At 31.4% G+C, this 24977-nt stretch overlaps 2 protein-coding genes across 8 annotated transcripts in view; both read left to right on the top strand.

The window, feature by feature from the left end:
- On the top strand, positions 713-14876 carry LOC18600893 (proteinaceous RNase P 1, chloroplastic/mitochondrial). 7 transcript variants are annotated; one of them, XR_001927662.1, is made up of 9 exons: positions 713-1163; positions 3003-3060; positions 6946-8327; positions 9476-9565; positions 10418-10599; positions 11109-11336; positions 12825-12945; positions 13281-13349; positions 14635-14713. XR_001927662.1 is itself a non-coding variant. In XM_007031621.2 (8 exons), the coding sequence occupies exons 3-8, from the start codon at positions 7167-7169 to the stop codon at positions 14734-14736; spliced, it is 1725 nt and encodes a 574-aa protein (XP_007031683.2). In that variant the 5' UTR covers positions 723-1163; positions 3003-3060; positions 6946-7166; the 3' UTR covers positions 14737-14876. The 7 variants fall into 7 exon arrangements, 1 of the variants encoding a protein (XP_007031683.2); XR_001927663.1 differs by lacking the exon at positions 14635-14713 and adding an exon at positions 11765-11884 and having other exon boundaries at positions 11109-11325; positions 13281-13350; XR_001927664.1 differs by lacking the exon at positions 14635-14713 and adding an exon at positions 11765-11884 and having other exon boundaries at positions 13281-13350.
- The window catches only part of LOC18600892 (mitochondrial arginine transporter BAC2), a 17135-nt gene continuing 10499 nt past the window's right edge, over positions 18342-24977 (top strand). Inside the window, exons 1-2 of the mRNA XM_007031620.2 lie at positions 18342-18432; positions 23661-23783. Coding sequence (XP_007031682.2) covers positions 23667-23783 — 117 coding nt within the window. The 5' untranslated portion in view covers positions 18342-18432; positions 23661-23666. The remainder of the gene's footprint in view (positions 18433-23660; positions 23784-24977) is intronic.

Below are 24977 nucleotides of genomic sequence, written 5' to 3'. Positions count from 1 at the left end.
ACTTCAAGCCCCACAAGCAACAAAATTACTAGGTATCTATCTGTTGAAAATTTTGAAGCTGAAAGTGGTAATGAAAAGGAATTGAAACAAGTAAATCCAGACATTTATGAGGAGTGTATTAAGGCCTACTCATCGGAGTCAAGTTTTTTTTCTAACTCGAGGAGATTGATGCAAGCGTATCAAGAATTCTATTTTATTTAGTATTTTTGTAGCTAAGGATTTTATTTTCTTTACTTTATTTAGTTTGAGATTCTTTTTTCTATTTTTATAAGAATTTTAGTACTTTAAGTCTTTATTTAGGATTAAGATTACTATTTGATTAGGACTTATCATAACTATTATAAATAGGTGATATGAGATAGAAGATTATGATTATCATCTTTTGTTATTTTGAATATTTATTCAAGAGGTTTCTATAAAAAATCTAATTATCTCCAACACAATCAACCTTATTCTAGCCCTAATTATTGAGTTTCAATTGTTTAAACCTTTCAACTACATCACTTCTAGTATTTGTAAAAAGCACCATCGTACATGGAAGAGTTAATTTTTGTTATTTTGTATATACACGTCTGTATAGAAGCACAACATAGTATCATGGCCTTAATTTCCATGAAGGGCATTCATTTTTGTTCACTTGCTAGAAGAGGATGGATTAGATTATGAACACTACCTTCATTTTTTGTTTACAGACACAATTACAATGATAACTTTTGTACGTATACAACAATTTGCAGAAACACCAAAGCAACCTATAATATTTCAACCCTTACTTCACCTGCTTATCTTAATAACTGTTTTTTATGCATTTGAAAACAAATTGGGTATGCTTATAAACAATTATCATATACTCCTCAGTTCTTTTATCAAAATAATAAAAAACTATTTCCATACAATTTTTCTTATCCAAACTTCATTCAATTTTTTTTGGATCTTGGGTCACACTCTAGTTTCATTAACCTTAAGCTCTCAGGTTTGGGTCTTACGTGATCATCCTGAAGACAAAAACTGTCCCGACTCCCGACCAGAATGAACAACTTTACCCTGAATCCCTAAGCCCCGTTGCTTTCCCCTTTCCGGCAGCTCACCGGCTGACCCACAATCGCCGCTCCCCGGCCGGCCGGCCATCCTTCATTTTCTTCATCCGACATCCACGAATTGAGGTAAGAAAGACCCAGATTCTCTCTCTTTCTCTCTGTGTTTTGTTGTCATTCACTCTCTCTTTGGTTTTGGTTTTTTGAGTTTCTCTCTCACAAATGTTCGAATCATAGTTCTTCAACCAATTATAATGTCTAATTAAGCCTTGCAAAGAATCAAGCGTCACTGAATTTGTAGGAGTTTGTCAATCCAGAGCTGATGGATTAAGAGCATATACAAAAAATGAGCCGCTGCACAATATTTCCCTTTCATTAATTGTTATCTGAAGACTATGATCTTAATTATGAGTTAATTCTAATTTCTTCCGGTATTGGGATGGAAACATTTTCCTGAAATTTGTTAGCAATGATGTACTTTCACAATCATTGCTCTTACCGTATTCGTTTCAATGTGGAATTAATGGTGGTTTTAAGCCAAACTTCTCTTATTTACTTATGTGCATAATTTCAAAGCTTTCAAAATTGTGCTACCATGGATCTAATCTAAACCAATTTATTTTGTAACCTTTGTCAAACCTCAACTTGAATTTACATAAAAAAAAAAAGTATAAATTAATAGTTAAGAACATAAGCAAATGGGTCAAAAACAAGTATAAATCTACTGCTTCATGTTTTCTTCTTTACTCTCTTTCTGTTCCTCTGTTTTATTGCCAAGTATAAATCTACTGTTTTGTTTTTGGATTTGCAAGCTGACATTCATTGTATTGAAAGAAAATTCTTGTGATTGATTTTATGTTTTTTGACCCTTCTGCTGCCTGCATGTTGATTCAATTTTAGCTACTGCTTCCAAGTCTAGTTTTTGTTGAAATGTTGGATATTGAAAGTTAAACTCTCTATATCCTCATGCTGTTATTCCCGTGAATGCACTTACTTTTCACCCTTTGGTTTTATTTAACCTCCTAGGTAGTTTGGTAAACTAGGTGATAATTGGAAGGAACCGTGCTACATGTATAACAAGGATGGGCTAATTCACAACCATAAGCTGGGGTTGTTTCTGCCTGGACAAGTAATCATCGTCAAGATATCAAAAGTTCATATACATGCATGTGCCACTATTCATTGTAGATTTATGACTAAAGTTCTGGAATTTTATCAACTTTGGTATGTACTGTGCCACTATAAGTGTTGAATTTGTTCCAGAAGTCACTTATGCAAATTGCTGTTATAATCCTCTAGCTTTTTAAAGGTAGACCGTGACAATGCAAATTGAAAGAACTTATATGTTAGAAAAGAAGTAATAGGTTTACACAAGTTACTAGGTTTACTATTTATCTGCAGTGATTATGACCTTGTTCTTTGTTTGTGAAAAAAATTTTTACTTCTTAGAAGGCAGAGACAGACTGATTGTCTTCAAAATGTACCTAAGAGTGAATTCCACTTTTTGAGCTGGGTGCCCAGGACTTATGGTAGTTTTATTATACTTAGTAACGTGGATTGAAAAGACTGAGTTTGTTCTGTAGAACTCTGGTTGTAATTTGGAATATTCTGCTCCTTAGGGACTGACAATGACTAATATTTGAAAAGAAAGTAGGCAAGAGAGAAGAAAGAAACAAAACAAGATCGGTGAGAAAACATGAGATAAGGAAAAGATGATAATTTGAATGTTGGTTGTATACTTATTTCGTCTCTTTTCTGCGTGATAATTTCTTAGATAGGACTGGCAGTGCTTCTTATGTAATTTGTGTATTTTTGTCCTACTTCTTTTTTGATCAAATAGAATTACATTTGTCTTAAGTGGATGATTGTGTTTTTTTTCACTGAAAAAACTCTGGTTTTTATTTATTTATTTTTCTTGCGAAGAAGTCAATAAAACTTTAGCTAATTCTGTTCTTTACTTTTATGCAGTAAATTTTGCGTATGGGCATTGGCTGAAAGGCAGTTTTATACTGCTTTAAACTATCTGGTATCTATCCTTACTGCTTTCTTTTCGGTTTTTTTGGTTTTTGGAATTTTAGCCTGAATCGATTGTTTGCACACCTCTAGTCTTCTCTACTGCTTTTGTAACAACCCACTCTTATGGCCGTTACCGGCGCACAAGCCTACGCAACCTGGTAGAACCTGGCAAGCCTTCTAAATATATTAATCTCACCAAATAAATTCTTTCCAGTATCATATACTAACAATGCTATATAACTAGAATTGCAAATTTAATTCTTAAACACTCATAAAAGTTCTTAACAAGAGATTTAAAATATATGTACAACATGTTTAAAATGTAAACATTCAAACATTACACCATTTAAAGTTAATCAAACAGTATCCAAGGCCCTCGGCCCAAAATAGTTTTATGCATACATCACTTTATTTAAAAATGGTCAGCAACCTGATATCTAGACAGTGGAGTGACACAACAAAAGTGCTATAGGATGCCAATTACCTATGCAGCAACCTGAAGTCTACTCACCACACTTCCGTTGCACCTAATTAATTCACTTATTTGCCATTGTCAACTAGTTGGGGTGAGCCTTTCATACTCAGTGAGTGGACAGGAAAGGAAACAAGCATTAAGGTAGAGCCTTTGATAAAAACATAATAATAAAAACTACGAACGATGAGATAAACTATGCATAAAGTTAATAAATCATGTGCAAATCAATATAAGATGTTTGAGTTTAAATCTCAAAATTTTTTGTCACTTTTGCAGAGTAAAAATCTCGTGCTTGATAAAAATCAAACAACCATGGCAATCTCAAACAATATAATTTTCCCGAATGTCATGTAAGCTTATAAATCAAAGCCATGGTTTTCTCAAACAAATATAATAGTAATGCCATGCTCAATTAATAAAAACATATCGATTAGGGTATCCTTAGGTAGGTCTAATATAGCCCCGTAGGCTCTCTCTCGTATCAATAACATCAACACCTACTTGTGGGAACTTCTCAAGCAACCAAATGAGTCGGGGCTTCAGGTCCCCCTTTGTTATAAATTATCAATCATTAATAATCACTACTTTGTGCACAAAGACCACACAAATCTGGTGTGGTAACAAGACCTATACCCGTAAGGTTTACCCAAGAAATAAACCAATGGAATTTCAAATAAGTAGAATCAATTTCAATCAGAAGTTCAATAGGCATGTATGTATGTTTAAATAATGAAAGCCATGATAAATATATAACCAAGTTCATTATAAAATCAGTGAACAATAAAATAGCAATTTCACGTATCACTGAGCATGGCATAGTTAAAATATTTCACTCAAGCATCATGAAAATTGCTACCAAGGCAAATTACAAAACTCATTAACGACCACTCTGGGGCCTTTATACAGGAGTGTAATACATACCATTTTGAATGCTTCCAAACAGAGTAAAAAATCTCATCATATGTCAAGGGCTTGTTTCCCATTTTGTAAACAGCTTAATAGTTTTGATATGGCCACAAAAACAACACATATAAAACGAGCTTAATAATCATTCCTAGTCAGTAACAGCTCATGCAACTCAATTGCAATCCAAATATATACATCGGAACTCAATGTAATTGAATAATATCTAAACAGTGGGTATATCTAGCATATTTAATATATATTATTCACCATTCGATAATGCTTTAAAACAAGAATTGCCCACTCACCTCTTTTGGTGGGAATTCTCACCAATTACTAAACCACTTCCTTAGTTTAAGCTTGATTTGGTCAAGGACTCTAGCAACGTTCAGACCACCACCACCCGAGCTCTTAAAGTTCAATGCCTTGGGTCAAAGTGTGAATGACCTGTAGCTTACTAACTTTGTTTGACAGCTGAGGCAGTAGCTCAAACAATCACTATCAACACACACAATAGCATTTCTTAGCATAATGTTTGATGCTATACCTATCTGCACATTCAGCCAGCAATGACTATAGCAATTAAATTTCAAATTACATTCATTTTCTCACCTTCTGAGCTTCACCAATCTACCCTTGGTACTAGGCCACGGTTAGATAGAATTTCAGATAGCTTTTGCTTAGCACTAAGGTGCTAGTTCAACAGCTCCTAATCATCAACATCACACACTCTTTAGTACATTTCCAATGCTGTATTATTGGGTACATTCAGCCAGCAAGTATTTAATAATTGAAACTCATCTTTTAACTTAATAATTTCACCTTCACTATAACCAATTTACCGACTCATTGAGGGCTTGTGTTAGGCCTTGGGTTGGACAGCTTTTACAGAATTTCTTTTTACTTCTTCAAACCTTGCAACAATATTCACACATCACATTTGCAAATTCAAGCTATTAAAGTTTTTCTACTCAACCTGTGGCTAACTTGCAAAGATAACTAAGAAATATCCACAATCATCTTACCTTACTTGATGGTTAACTCATTCAAAAATATAACTTTCAACTCTTCATTAATCCAAGACAACAAATCTGCCATATGAAATTCAAATATAATTAATCCTTGGCACTATAAAATATTATGTCAAAATGAGAATTTCCTTAACCTTGCTTTGATTTCCACCACTAAGCCTTCATTGTGAACAGCCCAAATTCTCTCAAAATAAATTATTATCCTTGGTTGTCATGGAAATCAAAGGTCTCTTACTTGTTTTCCTCACCACCCGTGGGGTACTTTTGAATCAATCTTTGAAGTGGACTTTTGGAGGCCCTCAGGTAGCTTGTGTTTTGGAGGGAATTAACAAATTTATTTAGGCACCAATGGCTTTTGAACTCTAACTTGAATGATGAAGGAAGTAAAGATTCTTGGGGAGGGTTTTATATTTGGTTTCAGGTAGCTTGAAGGGTGGTAGCCGAATGCCTCCCATTTGCAATGAGTGGGTGGAACTTCCCAAGTTCCCAAGCACCTTTTTATATAATTTTCTCCCTTCTGTTTTAAGCTTGACTCCTTGCAAAAGTTCTCTAACTCTCTTGATTTGTTTGGAAGCTTAGAATACCTTAAAACATGGCAAGGGTTCTTGGGTTTTGGATGAAAAGTGGGCAGATCACTTTGGTTATTAACGGGCGGATTCTACAAAGCCCTTTTTTTTTCTATTTCAATTCTTTTTCCTTATACTTTGGCAGCTTCCATATTTCACATGCCTTGATCCACATAAATTCTCGTTTGTATATTTATATTCCTTCACGTGGTGGATGGCACACTTGCATGATGGCCACTTTTCTTTCCTCTTTACACACCGTCCATTGTTTTATAAGCCTTTATCATATTATTTTCGACTTGTATTTAAATATTTGATACCACATCCAATATTTGTTTTCTCTTGGTTCCTTAAACTCACTTGCATGTATACTTTCTTTGTTGAATTCTTTGAATTTCAAATTCAAGCATAAATACATTTAAATATACCTTTAATTACTTTCACAAAATTCTTTCCTTTCATAAAATTCTTCAATCCGTAAGTTCATACTCCCCCACTTTGGCCGAACTTCCTTCTACAAAACCTGCCAATAATATTTTAATATTTTATTTAGTCACCATTAATAAAATATTATTATTTTATTCTTATCCTATTATTTTATTATAAATGTATTATTTTAATCTTATGTCAACTTCTCCATTTCCACTTGACATTTCCCTTCAATAATAGCCATAATTCATCTTAAATTTCAAATAACGTTGTAGTTTAATTAACATCCCAAGGGACAGGATGTGACAGCTTTCTTTTCCTAATTCATGGATTTGGGCTCTCTGTTTTTGGATTTTCTAATTAAGTCACACATGTATCTCTGTTAATTGAAAATCAATTTGTAGTCTTCATTCTTGTTTGTCTCTCTGTTATTGGGAACAAAGGTATTGCTATGATTTCTGATAAATGTTATTTGATTGGTGGTATTGCAGTTTTAGGAGGAGGAATCAAAGCTAAAGCTAGTGTTTGGATCTTCTCATTTATCGAAAACAATTCATTCGCAACCGTCAAAACACAATGCTGTTTGTGGCCATAACAGGTTCTCCACTTCCATTGTCTTCTACAAATTTCTCCTTTTCAAAGTATTAACAAGAAAAAGAAAAGGAAAAAAAGAAGCAAATACTGGTATTGATTAGTAACAGAGGAAAGAGTGATGCTAGGGGTAAACCCTTATGTCCCTTCAATGTCAATGTTCAAGAAAATCCCATTTTCTTTTATCTACCGTAATTGTTTCCATCGCAGTTTGCTTCCCTTTGGTATGTGCTATTATCATTTATTTCTCAAACCTGTTAGTATCTCGAATGTTCATGTAAATTACTTTGCCGTGGATAAAACAAGAAATTTATCTGCAGTTGCTACTGCTGCCAAATCAACTGTTAATACATCTAATAGTACCAATGCAATGTCCAATAAAGCAAGGAAGAAAGCACATAGAGAATCACCTGAAAGTGTGCTTAAATATAAGCTTGATATGTGCTCTAAGCATGGTAAACTTGTGGAAGCACTTCGTTTGTATGAGGAAGGCAGGAGTAACGGGGTTACTCTAAAGCAGCACCATTACAATGTGCTGCTTTACTTGTGTGCTCGTGAAGCGAGTGGAGATGGGGTCGAGTTGAAGGAGTTAGGGCTGAAGAGGGGTTTTGAGATTTTCCAGAAAATGGTTGGAGATAAAGTTTCTCCTAATGAGACTGCTTTTACAAGCATGGCGAGGTTGGCAGTAGCAAGGGAAGACCTGGATTTGGCTTTTGAATTGGTGAAGCAGATGAAGAGTCTTGGAATTCCACCGAAACTCAGGTCATATGGGCCGGCTTTGTTTGGATTCTGTGAGAAGGGGAATGCAGAGAAAGGATATGAACTAGATGCTCACATGGCTGAATCTGGGGTGACGCCTGAAGAGCCTGAGCTTTCTGCTCTTTTGAAAGTTAGTGCTGATACAAAGAATGCAGACAAAGTGTATGACATGTTGCAAAGGTTGCGAGCCACAGTGAGGCAGGTCTCAGAATCAACGTTTCAAATTATTGAGGATTGGTTTAAATCGGAGGATGCTGCAAAAGTAGGTGTTGAGAGTTGGGATGTGAATAAAATAAAGAAAGGAGTTGTAGATGGAGGAGGAGGGTGGCATGGGCAAGGGTGGTTGGGAAGTGGGAGATGGAGGGTGATGAGGACTAAGATGACCGAGAATGGTGTGTGTCGTTGTTGTGGGGAGAAGCTTGTTAGTATTGATATTGATCCAAAAGAGACAGAAAATTTTGCTACGAAATTAACTGAATTGGCATGCAATAGAGAGGTTAAAGCTGATTTCATTCGGTTCCAGGTAATTCTTTAAACCTTATTGTCCCTTATTTCTGATATAACAACTCTTGCCTTAAGAAGTTGGGAATTTCCATTGCTAGTTATTCCAGAGTTTTCAAATACTGTAAATTCATTATTGTGTTATCCTGAAATGCTGTCTAAACTTGTAAGTTGTGGCACTTAAAAGCTATTTGAAATCATGTGCATATTTGTTTCTCTTAAACGTTGTTGGACAGCAGAAGAAGTTCATACTAATTTAATGATTATATTAACCTCCAGATGTGTTTGATTGATTTTTGCATATTTAATGGATTTAATTGTAATTTCTATATATTTAAGAAGGTTTAGGTTTTATTATACTAGTTAGTTGGTTTCTTTAACAAGTACTACAGGTAAGATGCAGGCTATAGATACCTATGTTAATCAAGTTAAAAGACTTTAGTATTGGTATTTTCTCCTTTGTTCTCCCCCTTTTCTTCCCCTGTTCTCCTCCAACTCCCAATCTATTTCTCTCTTCCATACCGTTTTCTTTATTTGTTTCTCTGTTTTCTTGTTTGTCTCATATCCTCTTATTTCTCTTTCCTAGCCTTCTCCCATGCTACATAGCCGTTTGGTGTGGCATCTGATTGAATGCTTTATATGTCACACATTTACATTAATATAAAGCTGCATTAATTTTTGTTCTGTAGCAAAAATTATAATTGTTCTGGATTTTGGGTTGGCAGTTTTTATTATGTTGTGATTGAATTAAATAACTTGTAGAGTTAATCACTTTGGCTTTGTGATCTCAGCTTGTTACATAGAGCATGGCTTGTTAATAATTTCCTCTAGTTACCTAGCACCACTTAATTTTTTATGTTGTTTTAAATTAATATTTGGATTTGTGGATGTTGTGAGTGAGAACACTGTACTTTCATGTAAATGATATTGCTGTAAGATAGGCTTGTATGGTAATGGTTTTGTATCCTTTGATTATTTTTCTGCTTTCACAATTTAGAGTGACTTGCTTAGTTGTTAGTGAAATTCTTTTTATGTTATCTTTGATAATATTTTTTCAATAAATATACCAAGGCATAGTTTAGCTTCTGTTTGCTTTAGGCTAGTGATTCATATTTACATAAAGCGGATCGCAGTTAAATCATGACTGATTTAGAAGGTGACCTTATCCAGGAGTGGTTGCAGCAGCATGGACCATTTGATGCAGTTGTAGATGGTGCAAATGTGGGTCTCATCAAAGCAGATACTTTTAATTTTAACCAGGTAAGGGGTTATGAGAAGAAGCTTAATGTGATGTTTGTGAAAGCAAGACATATATGGATCGAGATCATCTGTCCCAAATATTTGGTTGAGCCTCTGTCCCAGTAACAAAATATTGCCATGCCATCATCCACATTTCTCAATTGAAGCATATTTGCATCTTAATTAACCTGAGTCAACAATAAATCACATCAATTGTTCTAAACTAAACTAAATAATAAATAATCAAGGCACATTCAAATTGTTTTCTTTTTCTCCCTAAAAATTCTGACTTTATAACAAAGACCAATATTAACTTTAAAAGACTCTTATATATCCTGCTAGATGATCTTGCTCCTCTACAGTAAAAAAATAACCGTGTCACATGTTTTTAATGCTACCATGAGCCATGAATTTTTATCAGTATTATTTTTATGGTCCTACACATGAATGGTTTTCTTATAGAAAGATAATCGTTAAAGTAAAATCTGGCTTTACACTTGTACTAAAAGTTTATCATTTTTACAATTTCTTTTTTGATAGGTTTACCATTTATTAAAACAAGATCTTGATACCTGAATCTTTTTTGTATTCCCCAAATTATTTACTAGTAAAAGTGACCGGTTATGTTGCTGTAGATGAGAAGAAATTGTAATATCAATTTACCTTCAACATGAATTATGTTGTTTTAAGCAATCAATGTGATAATTTTTAAATTAAGGCTAACCCAGTTATGAGTCTGATTATAGACAAGCATAAAGATTGATGCGTGGCATTACTTTACTGGAATGATAGAGGTTGAGAGAAAGATTCAGGACAGATGATCCTGATCCAAGACATCTGTATGCAGTCTTTAACCATTCTTTATGGTTGTAGCTTAATAATGTTGTAAACCAATTACGACAAATGAGTCCATCAAAAAGGTCCCCGCTAGTTATTTTGCATCAAGGTCGGGTAACTAATGGTCCCGCTAGGAATCCCAATAACAGGAATTGGTTAGACAGTTGGAAAAGGGCTGGGGCACTTTATGCTACTCCTGCTGGTTCAAATGATGACTGGTAAGCTCTCATTTCAAAATTATGAAAGTATTGAATTGAATATTCTCTAAAAAATATGTATGTTTGTGGCTTTTTCTAACATATTCTTCCTTCAAAGGTCATCCTCTTTTTTTTCTTCTTTCAATCCTTGAATGCTCTTTTTTGTTTTTTTATCAATGCATGTGCATGTATTGTCATTTAAAAAAATTGACCTTGAGAAGAAAGTACATTATCAAAGTGTTTGAATGTTCAATTCCTTCAGCCTGCAATTAGATTGTCTCTCTCTTACCATGTCTCTGTATTTGCACCTGTCCATTTCCGTTTCTTTTTCTATCTCCTTCCTTCTCCGTCCCTTACCATCCAAAGTCATGACCCTTAGCCTAATGAAATTGCTGATAATTGTGGCCCTGCTTTGCTTCCAATTGCAGTCTGAGAGATATTCATGTTTGTGATCAAACACACACACATGCACACAGCCTTCTCAAAATGGTTCCATCTGAGCAAATATGTATGTGTATTATTTTATGCAGTTTAAGCAAATCGCTCCCTGCTTTCTCAATTCCATGCTGAAGTTGCACCACCTGATGCTATTGGTGTTCTAAAGTTGGGTTTTGCTTATTGAGGGCTTTAATTGGACTTAGTTTGGCTAATTACACGTACAAATTAGGATTTCAAATGATGTGATGCAGTTGTGCTGACTTTTAATTATCTTTCTAAGACTTGCCATGGACTGATAGTAGAACTCAGGTTAGTTGAAGGTATTTACTGTCCCTTTGCACTTCATCACATATTCAATGGATCTATATATTAAAGCTTTTCAAAAAAAATTATCTTTCTAAGACTTGAGTGGAAGTGAAGCCTTAAACTATCAATTTATGTGACAACTCTGCTAGGTCTGAGTTGATTGATTGATCTGCCATGTTATCTTTTGGGTGGCATCTCAGAGGCAGCTATATGGCATATAAATGTGTGTGTTACTCCCAAAATATGCATAACCCTCCTAATGTGAGGAATAGGCTTTCTAAGGATGTTTATGCCCTTCTTGCATTTTATGGTGAGGCTTAAGCCTCATGGAATAAGCTTGGAAAGAATTGAGCCAGCTTATCAAAGTAATTTGTTAATTTTGAAGTTGACCATTTCATTTGGTAACATTTATGGGCTTGAATGTGGAACTATTTCTTTGTAGATGGAAAGGGAAAGGAAAAAAAAAGGTCCATTGTACAAAAAGAAAATATGAGGGTCTTCAGTTAGCACCAGTTGAAGACTTGCTGAGGTCTACTGATTGAATTGAAGCCAAAGTAAAATTGTAGGCTTGTTTACTTACATACACATTTTGGACCTATTTATCATTTAAACCTGTACTTTGTGCAGTATCAATTCCATTTGATTTTGATACAATGAATTAGTTCAATAGGTTTAGAGTGCTTTTCTATTGTTCATAACATATTTATGGATTTATCTCTATGTTTTTTTTTTTTATTAGATGTATACTCTATTGCTAGTACATTAAAAACTTTGCTATAGATTTTTATAGATTAAAATGTGAATTAGAAAAGCTTTACACCTCATAAGATTGAGGTTGTGCCTCAACTCATTATTGATTTTACATTCTACTTGATATGTTCTCCTTTTAAAGTTTTGGTGATGGGTGGCAATTGCAGGAGTTTTCTCCTGCTGCTATTGAATATTCCTGCCATAACAATGGTGGTAGATTTAGAGAACAACTTAATCATAAAATGGTGTCTTACTTAAATGTAGTATGCAATTTCTTTTTTCATAAATAAAATACACTACATCAAAATAATAAAAGTAATTTGAAAATTTAGTTATTAGCCCTTTATTGGTTGTAAATTATCAAAGATTGCATAATTTGTTATATTTTTTTGTTGAAGATAAATTGTTATTTGGTTTTGAACCTTTACTACTACACCTATCTATACATCCTAAATTAAGTATTTAGTTTTGTTCTGCATTTGATTTGTTTCATGATGTGAAATCAAATAGGTTTTCCGTTTACTTTCTTCTTTCTGGCTCATTTAGTAAATTTACTTTATGGATTCTGCTAAGAAACAATTTTTCTTAGTTTCCCTGTTATATATATTATACTAAAACTCAAGTAAAGACACTTGTACATTAAGAAGAGGTGACCATTGATGTACTAAAATTTATCTAGGGGCATGGACATTTGTATTTTTGTAATTTTGAGATTAATCTTGTCAATAATTCCTTTTCATGTTTATTTGTAGGTATTGGTTATATGCTGCTGTTAGTTGCAAGTGTTTGCTGGTTACAAATGATGAAATGAGGGACCACTTGTTCCAGTTATTAGGGACATCCTTTTTTCCAAGGTGGAAGGAAAAGCATCAGGTATTCTTTCTGACTTGATGCAATGCCTTAATCATATTGCTATTTTGTTCTATATTTCAATGTACAAGGGCACTAGCTTTGCATGCGTATAAATGATTGTTTTGGTTAGAATAGTGGCAATACAAGTTATTTTCTGATTATGAGTTATCTAGTATACTTATTGTGGACATATGGTAAAAGTACTACATATAGCATACTGATCTCTGTTGGCTATTATGAGATTAAACAGTAAGAATATTGTACATTTTAAGGAATAATCCCATAGATTAATGAGCATTTAACTTGAAAAAAAAAAAACAAAATAATAAGTTTGTCTTTTTGTTGATAATTTGTAGGTTCGGTTATCTATGACGAGGCTTGGTCTTTCGCTTCACATGCCGCCTCCATATTCTATTGTTATTCAGGTGAGAGATTGGTTAAATGCTTAGGTTCTGTTTGACAACTGCATAGAGCTTGAACATTAAATCTTTCACTATTTTTGGTTATACTTAGTTAAATGAAGAAATGAAGAATTTTTCCACTTTTTTAGGGTAAAATACACTAACACTTTTAAGTTTTAGCTATAATTCTACAATGGTTCATTAGTTTTCTAAATGTACAGTTCGTCCTAAAAGAATATCTTCTGCTAGACATATAAGTCTAACCATTAATGTTTTGTTAATTTGATGACATGGTAATATTGAAAAGATTATTTTACCTTTTATTAATATTAAAAATTACCGAACTATAAGTTTTCAAAAAAAAAAAACTCTACCTTACCTTCTGCCAGCCGACCACCTTGCGGTCGGATCTGGCTAGAGAACACTAGATCCTCTCTAGGAGCACCCATCGTGGAAGAAGAAAGGTATTTTAAACATTTCACATTTAGACATTAAGATAGTTTACACGTTTAGGACGGAATATTCACTTTGAAAATTATTGGACTTGCGTGTAATTATGGTCAAAAGTTGAAGAGGTTATTGTATTTTATCTTTTTTTTTATTATTATTTGTCTTTCCTATTTAAATTTTATCTTTGTTCTTTGCCTTTTAATTTCCATTGTTTTGTTTTCCTACCAAAGCAAGAAAAGACATCATATATGTCACAACTTCTTTATAAACTTCTCGTTAAACCATTTATTTCATATAAAAAAAAGGTTGCATGTCAAATGGTATAAGATGTAATAACTATAATGGTTAAAATATTATTAATTAATTTGCAGAATTCAATATATGTAGTTATGAAAAAGTAATATATCATATATAGAACGTGAGCTACATGAGTGTACTGTAGCTGGGGGATCTAAGGGCCTGGCTTTTTCTGTTCTTTCCCCTTTTTTTATGCTTGGCTAGGATAAAAAAACGACACTGTTTTTGATGGCTTGGAAATTTCAAAATTTTTGGGATAATAGAGGAGAGGGAGACAGGTGGGAAAGAGTATGTACCAAACAATAAAAAGAAAAAACTAGAAGAGAGATGAGAGAAAGGGGCTGAGTGAAGGGAACTTTAAATTTTCAGTCTTGATTTAAGTTGTATAAAATAGCACCTTACTCTGAAGTTTAGTATATTTAATCTTAATTATTATGCCTTCTTTTCATATTAAATTCTGCTTATTTCACCGAATATCAGATTACGAATATGCAGGAGTCTATGCCTTATTTTCATATTAAATTGTGCTTATTTCGAAGAATATGGGATTATGAAAATGCAGGAGTCAGAAAGTGGTAGTTGGCATGTTCCTACTATTGCAGATGATGATCTTTTGAATCCAAGACAGTGGCTGTGTGTTGGTAGAACCAGGAATAAGTCGTAGCAGCATTGCTATTAGACCCAGATTGAATTATGATAAAAAGACCTCAGGATAGGAGTAGTTTACCCAAAAGAACATGCTGCTATGTTATGTCTGATATTGTTTTCATTTTGTATCCTTTTTAATGTTTTTGTTTTCATTTTTAAAAAAAAAACAAATAAAACAAGAAACAGTTTTCTAAATTGTTGGATTTCTAGTTCCCAAATTGAAAAAAGGATCCCACTTTAAACTAAGATAATAGAATAAAAAAAACCCAATTAATATGTAAACAATGTAAGTTATTCGTTATTATTACCCATTTTACATTAGATGTTACATATTTGTTATTTTTAATCTCATTTTTTTTGTTAAAATTAAAATATATATATATTTGATATTAACATTATTTAATTGCTTTAATTAGGTTAAACTAATTATCTTAAAATATTGAAATGTTAATTTATAATTTCCATTCCATATTATGTTTTGATTTGTTAGGTTTTTCATTTGGTTTGCCTTTGATTTATATTATTTAATGTAATTGTTACATCATTTTTGAAATTTTTTTAATTATAATTATCATTTATATTTAGACAAGTCTATAAAAAAATAGAAATTTCATTTAAACTCTTAGTAATTATATTTAGAAAAATAATATTGGTTTTTTTTATTTTAATTTGTGCGATAGTACTTTTTACCCTTATTCTTTTATATGTACATCAAGATTTTCAGAAGGCTAATTTCAACTTTACATATTCTAATCCTTATTCTGATTTATTTATATTTAAAGTAAAAAATGTTACTTTTTTCGCAACAAAATTTTTAATTTTATGTATGAATTTCACTATCTATTTTCAGATGATAGAAATTACTTTAAAACTTTTTAGAAAAAGTGAATATTGATTTTTTTTATTACTTTTTATCCTTGGTCTTATACGTTAACATCAAAATTCTAAGAACAACAATTTGAAATTTTCATATTTTTTATCATTAATTTAATACGTTTACTTTGAAATTTTCAAAAATGTTACTTTTTGAACATTAATATTTTTATTTTTTTGTAATAATTCTGGGTAGCTACTTTGAGAAGTTATTAGTTTAAAATATAAAAACTAAATATTGATTTTTTTAATCTTAGTTTGATCTTTAAGAAATCATGATTATGACTTTTTATTTTTATTTTTATACATTTATATCAATTTTTTAGGAAAGCTCATTCTAGATATACATACATATTTATATCCTTGTTCTCAACTTTCAAAAAAATATATATATATCCTTATTCTCATATATTTATACTAAATTCAAAAAATTGTTACTTTTGAACATATAAATTTTAAATTTTTTATATAAAAATTCTTGCTAGCTAGTTTAAAAGGATACAAATTACTTTAAAATCTTTTACAAAAATAGACTAAATATTGCTAGCTAGATTTTTTACTTTAAATTTTAAATTGTTCAAGTTCAAGAGTTTTCAAGATAACTTTTACATGTTGACTTTGTGATATATTTTTTTAAGGGATTTTTACAATTGATTTAGGGTTATAATATGATAATCAATTGTTTTTTTTTTCAAATAAATAAATTAGGGTTTAATTATTAGTTTGATTTAAATTTATAATGTGATAACCATTAAAGGTGAAGGATAAAAATGGTTAAAGTAATTAAATAACATCAACTTAATATTAAATTAAAATTCTAACAAAAGTTGTGACAATTGTTTCAACACTAATACTATTTATAGTCACAATTGGTGGTCAAATCAGCCAACTATGGATCCCATCTGGTTCCAATGCTAACCAACAAAAGAATTACTTGTTAAACTACAAGGCGGATTGGCTCAACAACCTTTTTCTCTCAACAAAAAAAAAAAAGTCTCTATATCAAATTCTTCACTTTTTCTCTCTTTTACGGTTTCAATAACATTTTCTTAAGAATTTAATACGATTTTAATTTGGATGCCTATAAAAGAACAAGAAAAGAAGGCTAGAGAGGTTTTGAGGAAAAGTGAAATATTTTAGTTTTAGTTTTAATGGAAGAAGAAGAAGAAGAAGAAGAAGGGGAGAAGAACAATGAAAATCTTTTTGGGAGTTAAAGAGAGAAAATAAGAGATTTTTTTATTTAATTAATTATTAAAAATTGTTTAATATTTAAGTTTAAGTCTTTAAAAAATTTTAATTTTGACAACATTTGGTGAGTTAAATTAAACAGATATATTTCGATAGAAAAACATTAAATAAAAAAGGTGAGGTCCTTTCTATACCAATTTTTTTGTCCATGAAGAATTAAATTTTGTATATTAGATATTTTTAAGTTGATAATATTTTTCATTGAGAATGAAAAATTTCATTTCTAATTAAGGGTGAACAAAATCATTTCAAATAGAAAAAATCAATTGAATCGAACTGAGTTTGATTTTTTCAATTAAGTTGTAATGATTTTCAAGGTGTTCTATTTTAAAAGTTCAATCTTTCTATCAGATTTTTTCAAATACTAAATTTACTAACCAAACGAATTCAAAAATCAAAATTGAATTAATATTTATTACTTCCTTGTTGAGCTACAAGGTGTTTTGGTTCAACAGTCTTTTTTCTCTTAATAAAAAGAATATCTGCATATCAAAATTTTTACTTTTTTTCCTTTTTAGGGTTTCAGCGACACTCTCTTAAGAATTCAATAAGATTTTAATTTGGATGTCTATGGAAGAAAAAAAAGAAAGGCTGAAGATGATTTTAGGAAAAGTGAGATATTTTAGTTTTTATTTTTAATGGAAGAAGAAGAAGAAGAAGAAGAAGAAGGGGAGAAGAACAATAAAGAACGTTGTGGGGAGTGAGAGAGAAAAAAGGGATATTTTTTGTTTTTATTTAATTAATTATTAATAAATTTTTAATATTTAAATTTATATTTTTAAAAAATTTTAATTTTACCTCATTAATTAAAGAAGTAACAGTATTTGGTGAACTAAATTAAAGAGATACATTTACATCTAATTGCAATAAAAAAAAGTTAAATAAAAAAAGTGAGGTCCTTTTTATACCAAATTTTTTTTGTGCATGAAGAATTAAATTTTGTAGATAATATTGTTTGATATTTTTCAGTTGATATATTCTTCATTGAAAATGAAAAATTTCATTGATAATTAAGACGGAAAAAAATCATTTCAAGTTAAAACAATCAATTGAATTAAGCCGAGTTTGATTTTTTTATTTAGTTATATTGGTTTTTAGGGTGTTTGATTTTAAAAGTTCAATCTTTTTATCAGCACAGTTCGATTTTTTCATGCTATTAACCGAATTGAAAAATTAAAATTGAATTAATAAAAATTTAAATTATTATTATGTATATATTATAATTTTTTATGCATTTGAAAACAAATTGGGTATGCTTATAAACAATTATCATATAGTCCTCAATTCTTTTATCAAAATAATAAAAAACAATTTCCATACAATTTTTTTTCTTATCCAAACTTCATTCCATTTTTTTTGGCGCTTAAAGCTCTTAGGTTTGGGTCTAGTTTCATTAACCTTAAAGCTGTCTTATGTGATCATCCTGGAGACGAAAACTGTCCAGACTCCCGACCAGAACGAACAACTTAACCTAAATCCCTTTGCCCCTTTGCCTTCCCCCTTGCCGGCAGCTCACGGGCTCACCCACAATCGCCGCTTCCCCGCCAGCCGCCCATCCTTCATTTTATTCATCCGACAGCCACGAATTGAGGTAAGAAAGACCTAGATTCTCTCTCTCTCTTTCTCTCTGTGTTTTGATGTCATTCACTCTCTCTTTGGTTTTGGTTTTTTGTGTTTCTCTCTCACAAATGTTCGAATCATTGTTCTTCAACCAATTATAACGTCAAATTAAGCCTTGCAAAGAATCAAGCGTCACTGAATTTGTAGGAGTTTGTCAATCTAGAGCTGATAGATTAAGAGCACATACAAAAAAGGAACCGCTGCACAATATTTCCCTTTCATTAACTGTTATCTGAAGACTATGATCTTAATTATCAGTTCCTTTTAATTTCTTCTGGTATTGGGATGGAAACATTTTCCTGAAATTTGTTAGCAATGACGTAATTTCACAATCATTGCTCTTACTGTATTCGTTTCAATATGGAATTAATGGTGGTTTTAAGCCAAACTTCTCTTATTTACTTATGTGCATAATTTCAAAGCTTTCAAAATTGTGCTGCCATGGATCTAATCGAAACCAATTTAATTTCCAACCTTTGTCAAACCTCAACTTGAATTTCCAAAAAAAATGTATAAATTAATAGTAAAGAACATAAGCAAATGGATCAAAAACAAGTATAAATCTACTGCTTCATGTTTTCTTCTTTACTCTCTTTATGTTTCTCTGTTTTATTGCCAAGTATAAATCTACTGTTTTCTTTTTGGATTTGCAAGCCGACATTCATTGTATTGAAAGAAAATCCTTGTGATTGATTTTATGTTTTTTGACCCTTCTGCTGCCTGCATGTTGATTCAATTTTAGCTACTGCTTCCAAGTGTAGTTTTGGTTGAAATGTTGGATATTGAAAGTTAATCTTTCTAGATCCTTACTCTGTTATTCCTGTGAATGCACTTACTTTTTCACCCATCAGTTTTACTTAACCTCCTAGGTAGTTGTTGCTTGCTAAATTACCAATATATTTGTTTTAAAGATGTTCTCAATTCATGAAGGAAATCATGCAAGTGCACATGATCGTCAACAAGTAATATATTGATAAGTTGAGTTTGTCGATCTCTCAAGGAGTTGGTTTACTACTTGTTGCTAATTATTAAAATTAAATAAGCTAAGTTTTATCCAAGCAATAAACAAGAAAAAAACAAGTTGCTGAAATGAAATGAAATGAAATTTAAAAATCTAAATTAATCCAAGAATTGCAAACTAAGATTATAGTGAGGAAACAATGTAATTAAAGCCTAGGATTATGATTTCAGTTATTGCTTTGTTGGGATACAAGATCAATTAACTGCCTACTTTTTGTGGGGATTAATGTTAGTCTAGGTTCCTTAAGCATGCATAATACTCCGTCAAGTCATCACACAATTACCTAGCTTCATTAACTATCTATATGTCTGTAAAAAATTAATTAAAGCTAAAGTTGATTAAGTTTAGGTTTTATTTTTGACTATGTATGATTAATAGGTATATGTCTATCCTATTAATTAATCACCCGCTTAATTTCTTAACATGGAATGAACATATAATACTCAAATTTAGGTCTAGTTAGACTATCCTTGTCAAACATCATCTAAAACCCCATACTCAACTTGTTGGTGATCAAGCAACAAACGAAGTGATACTAGACCTTGAAGAACTTATTTAAGGCATTGGCTTTAAACGAGGCCGGGACTCCTTTTGATAACTTCCTTTGCGTACTGGGTCCACAAAGTAATGTGACCACTTCATCAAGATATACATTTGCCCTTTACATAGTTGGCATACTCATCCTCTTCAATCTCTGGTACATTGAAAAATTGATTAATAGAGAGGCTGTTAAAAGGTACTTGTACACAATTGATTTTGTGAAGATTAGTGCTTGCTTTGTTAGTGGGCTAGGTGGAAAAATGGGAGAATTAGAGGTTTTGGAGTAGCGAATAGTGGATATAGTGAATTTCTTGTGGAGTGGGTGATTTTGATTATTTTGAATTTGTGGGATCAATGGTAAAAGAGCAGTGAATTGCTTGAAATATTGTGGTCACATTTTTTGATAATATGATACCCTAAATTTTTATATATGTGTAAAGTAACATAATAGTGGTGATGTGGACCAAGGGTAATTTCATCTTCTTCTTGGTGAGTNTAAATAATATATATATATATATATATATATATATATATATATATTGTTATGAAAAATAACTTAAAAGAATAAATAAAGATAACTGAAAGAACAATTAAAGAGAAGAAAGAAAGTATTTAGGGGAGAGAAAAGAGCTCTTATTGAAGTGTATATTTACAAATGAACTGAGGGGGCCTATTTATAGGCAAATAACTCCCTTATCTTGATAGAATTTACAAGATGAAGATAACACTTAGAGATTAGATGGATTAAATTCTAATCCAATCTAATTTACATCAAATCTAGATATAGATAGAATAAATGGATATTCACAAAAATATTCATAACATACATATATATTTTTTTTTTTGTCAAATCAAATTGGAGACTTAAAAAGCTAGATACATGTAAGAAAAATGAAAACTTTTCACTAAGGGCAATTTCATTTTTTTCTAAGTAAGCTTAATCAAACATTTTATAAGTAAAATTTATATTTTTATCATTTTTATGAATTCTTTTATATCTTATAAAGGATAAATAAATATAAGAAACATAAGTAGTTTTGACAAAAAGGGCAATTTCGTTATTTATACTTGATGAATTTAAATCAAACGTTTTAAACTCAAAATCCCACAATTATATTCTTGAAAACTTATTTATAATTCATTTAATGTATTTGAGAAATTTTTAAGAAAATGAAAATGTGAAAACTTTTGTTTTCCTTTAAGAAATTTATAAAACATTTAGTGCTATATACAATATGTTTTAGCAAAAGGAGTAATTAAAGTTTGAGAAGTTTTTTTTTTCTTTTAGACATATGCATTCATTGTATATGTTTTCCTTTAGCTTGATTTCTAGTGATACGTAAGTAAAAACTTTTTATCAATATAAATATGTAATCAAACAAATGATTTATATTAATTTTAATATTATACTTATATTAATAAGCAACATTATAATTAAATTTGTAGATCATGATAATCAAGCTTTATTCAAAACGACGCATGATAATTATATTTTCATGCAAAACACTCAAAGTTAATAAACCTTTTCAAAAAGGTAGATTTTTTAAATGTCATGATCAACTAGAAACTTACGTGGCTGTAGCTAAAACCTTTGCTCATTTAACTAATTCTTTTAATCCTATCTGAGTTTGTTTATTTTTCTTTCGATAAACTTGGAGTGTCTGCACTGTCTGGGTTCAAATCAGTCATGGTTTCGACATTGGGTAATCATCTGCTTTCTGTTTGTTTTGCATCAACAAATTTGTTTTCGTACACTTTTTGCATATGGTACAAAAGAAGCATTTACTTCTCGATTGTATTAATTCCTAGCTAGTTTTTGTTAATTAAACCTTGTTTCATTCATGTACTTCTTGTTTTATTCTCTATTGTATTAATTCAGAATTACACATGTTTCTGTTTGGATGCTGATGGTGTTGATTGATATCACCGTATGTTGGGCTTGGGAATATGATTATTGTTAGGACAAAGTGTTTAGTGATGTTTAAACTGGACGAGTTTTCTGCATGTGTTTTAAATGCTGCTTGCATAAAATTGTTTTGCTGGAAAATGGATAGAGAAATGGATGATAGGAACTTTGATTTTGTGACTAGGTTAATTTTGTATAGTCTTGTACAGGTCCTTTCGTTTACAGCCATGAGGTCTGATGTAAAGGGGTGGGAAAAGTGAGAATGGTAGGATGGCATTTTATTGTTCAATGTCTATGATGGGGATTATATGTGGAGTTATCAGGAAAGAATATTGGAAAGATATACTCGGTAGTCTTGTGAGAGCATATTGCCCAGTATTTATTCCGTGTAGATTTTGTCCCAATGTTTCTTTTGGACAAGGGAACAAATTCATTCCCTTTGATTTAATGAAAGCAGGTTGATAATTTTCAAAAAAAAAAAAAGGATGGCCTCTTTCAGTGGTTTGTTTTCTCTATGGTTTTCTTTCTTTGTTTTTCAATCAGTTGACTTGTTAATCTTTTTGAACTATGATTTAGCATTGGGACATAATCATCTTCAATACCCGAATTCAGTTGATAGTAATTAGCATGATATGAGAACCCAACATCAGGGGCTGTTCTTTTCGGCCAGTCTTTTTTTTCTTTTTGTTCTTTTTCATTGAGCATACAAAATCCAATGGTAGAAACAAATATTTGGTCCTAAGCTTGGAAAGTTGATGGTTCAGCTGACAAATTTTCATAGAGAAAAATAAGGAAATATGTTCCATTAGCACATTTTACCTAAAATTTTGCTTGCTTTTCAACAAGATTTGAGTGAAACATTGGAGCTTTTCTATTTGTTCATAAAAATTTATTATTAAAAGCATTTGCTTTTTATTTTTAAAAGAAAAATAAAAAGGGAAATCTTTAGCTGAAGAAGTTCAAAGACAAAAAATTAGAAAATTCTTTGGATAATGTATTTTATTATTCATATGTTAATTCTAGGCATTATTCATTTTAATATTTATAGGTTTAGAATAAAAATAAATATTTAGTAATTTTATATATTTTCATATTTAAATAATTAATATTAAATTATTATGTTATTTTGTCAAGTTATTATTTATTATATTAAGAGATAAAGTTGAAAAATTAAAATTTTACATTAAAACGAATGTACATTTATTCAACTTATTTTTATACGTAATTTTATGAATTTATATTACATTCTCAATAAAGTGTTTCCAAACTAAACACTACAATGTAATATTCCTAGCAATCACATTCCCTACAATCATCCCTTTCTCATGTTATACTAAACACCGAAAAGTTATCTTCCCAACAATCACATACTCAGCATTTACATTCTCTGCAAAATACCAAACGCCACCTAAAGGTATGAACCCAAAAACCATATAATCCCTTAACTCTGATCAAATCTATTTTGTTTCTTAACTCATTGAGTCAAACTGTCATTCCTCTACTCTAGTTGTTGCCTATCTAAATTTCTTTCTTTAATAAAGAAAGTGGAAACAAGCTTCCGAGAGACTCTAAGTATTTTCCTTTCATTTGATCCTAAAATCGCTTAAAAGTTTTTTCGTTTTGATTCAGTTGAATACAAGTTACATTATATGCCCTCTTTACGTGCATTTGCAATGAACCGTATTCTTTTGCTCTGAATTAAATAAGAAATATATAATTGTAATTTTTTCAGGTTTGAATGGATGAGTTGTTGCAGAACCATTTGTTTGCAACTCATGCAATTGTCGCTTCAGGTTCTGTGGTATTCGCCACTGCTCTTACTTACCCTTTTGACGCTATCAAATCACTTATTCAGGTTCCCTTTCTTTTTCCTTTTTGTTTCAAATTAATCTGTTTTTCTTTTACTACCTGATGCAGGCGCATATGAAAATTTATTTAGTATTTTAATTAATTTAGGATTTTATTTTATTTATTTAGTTTGGAATTCTTTTCTTATCTTTATTAGGATTTTAGTATTTTAAGTCTTTATTTAGGATTAAAATTATTATTTGATTAGGATTTATCTTAACTATTATAAATAAGTATCTTAGGTAGAAGATTATCATTATCATCTTTTGTTATTTTGAATATTTATTCAAAAGGTTTCTTTGAAAACCCAATTATCTTTTTATTGTCCCAACACAATCAACCCTATTCTAACCCTAATTGTTGAGTTCTAATTGCCCTAAACCTTTTGGCTACATCAAGTGGTATCAGAGCAAACGATCTTACTATCCTATAAGGATTTGAGTTAGGAGATTATGGTTGGTCGAGCTAGAGGTCGAGGTAGAGGCAATCAGCCCCAACAAGCTGAGTTGGCAGAGATGCGGAGAATGATTGATGACTTGACCCGGGCTGTGCAAGCCTTGCAGCGTCAGGAACCAGTGGAAGCCCGAATGGAGAATCCGGAAGGTGACCACAAGCCCCTTGAGATTCATGATCTCGAGGATGATGACGAATTTGAGAACGAGAACCCCTTCCATGAAGATGGACCCGCAAATCAAACGAAAAGAGTTGGATTGGAGGGCCGGTTATAACATGCTCTTGATTTAAACAGTGGAGGAATCAGGATCAAAGTAACTGATTTTCATGAGAAGTTTCATGTGGAGGATTATTTGGATTGGGAAGTTAGTTTGGAAAATTACTTTGAATGGAAACCCATGGCAGAAAATCGAAAAGTGTTATTTGTAAAGTTGAAATTAAAGGGTACTGCACTTCAGTGGTGGAAGAGAGTTGAAGAGCAAGGTGCACGACAAGGTAAGCTTAAAATCAGTACTTGGGAGCACATGAAAAGCAAATTACGAAAGTAATTTTTTACCTGCTGATTATACTATGGAATTGTATGAAAAGTTTCATTGTTTGAAGCAAAATAACATGACCGTTGAAGAGTATACATCGGAATTCAATAACTTATCAATTCGGGTTGGGTTAGCTGAGAGTAACGAACAAATTACTTTTCGTTATCTTGCTGGTTTAAATCATTCTATTAGAGACGAGATGGGAGAGATCG

Source organism: Theobroma cacao, chromosome 4 (genome assembly GCF_000208745.1).
Source record: "Theobroma cacao cultivar B97-61/B2 chromosome 4, Criollo_cocoa_genome_V2, whole genome shotgun sequence".
Classification (NCBI taxonomy): domain Eukaryota; kingdom Viridiplantae; phylum Streptophyta; class Magnoliopsida; order Malvales; family Malvaceae; genus Theobroma; species Theobroma cacao.
This window is presented reverse-complemented; position numbering and strand designations above follow the sequence as displayed.

Excerpts from the sequence above, each read along its gene's own strand:
- LOC18600893 (XM_007031621.2), top strand. The coding sequence starts at position 7,167 with ATGCTAGGGGTAAACCCTTATGTCCCTTCAATGTCAATGTTCAAGAAA. Across the intron at positions 10,600-12,824 it reads GCTGGTTCAAATGATGACTG|GTATTGGTTATATGCTGCTG; the intron begins GTAAGCTCTCAT and ends GTTTATTTGTAG. Across the intron at positions 13,350-14,634 it reads CATATTCTATTGTTATTCAG|GAGTCAGAAAGTGGTAGTTG; the intron begins GTGAGAGATTGG and ends ATGAAAATGCAG.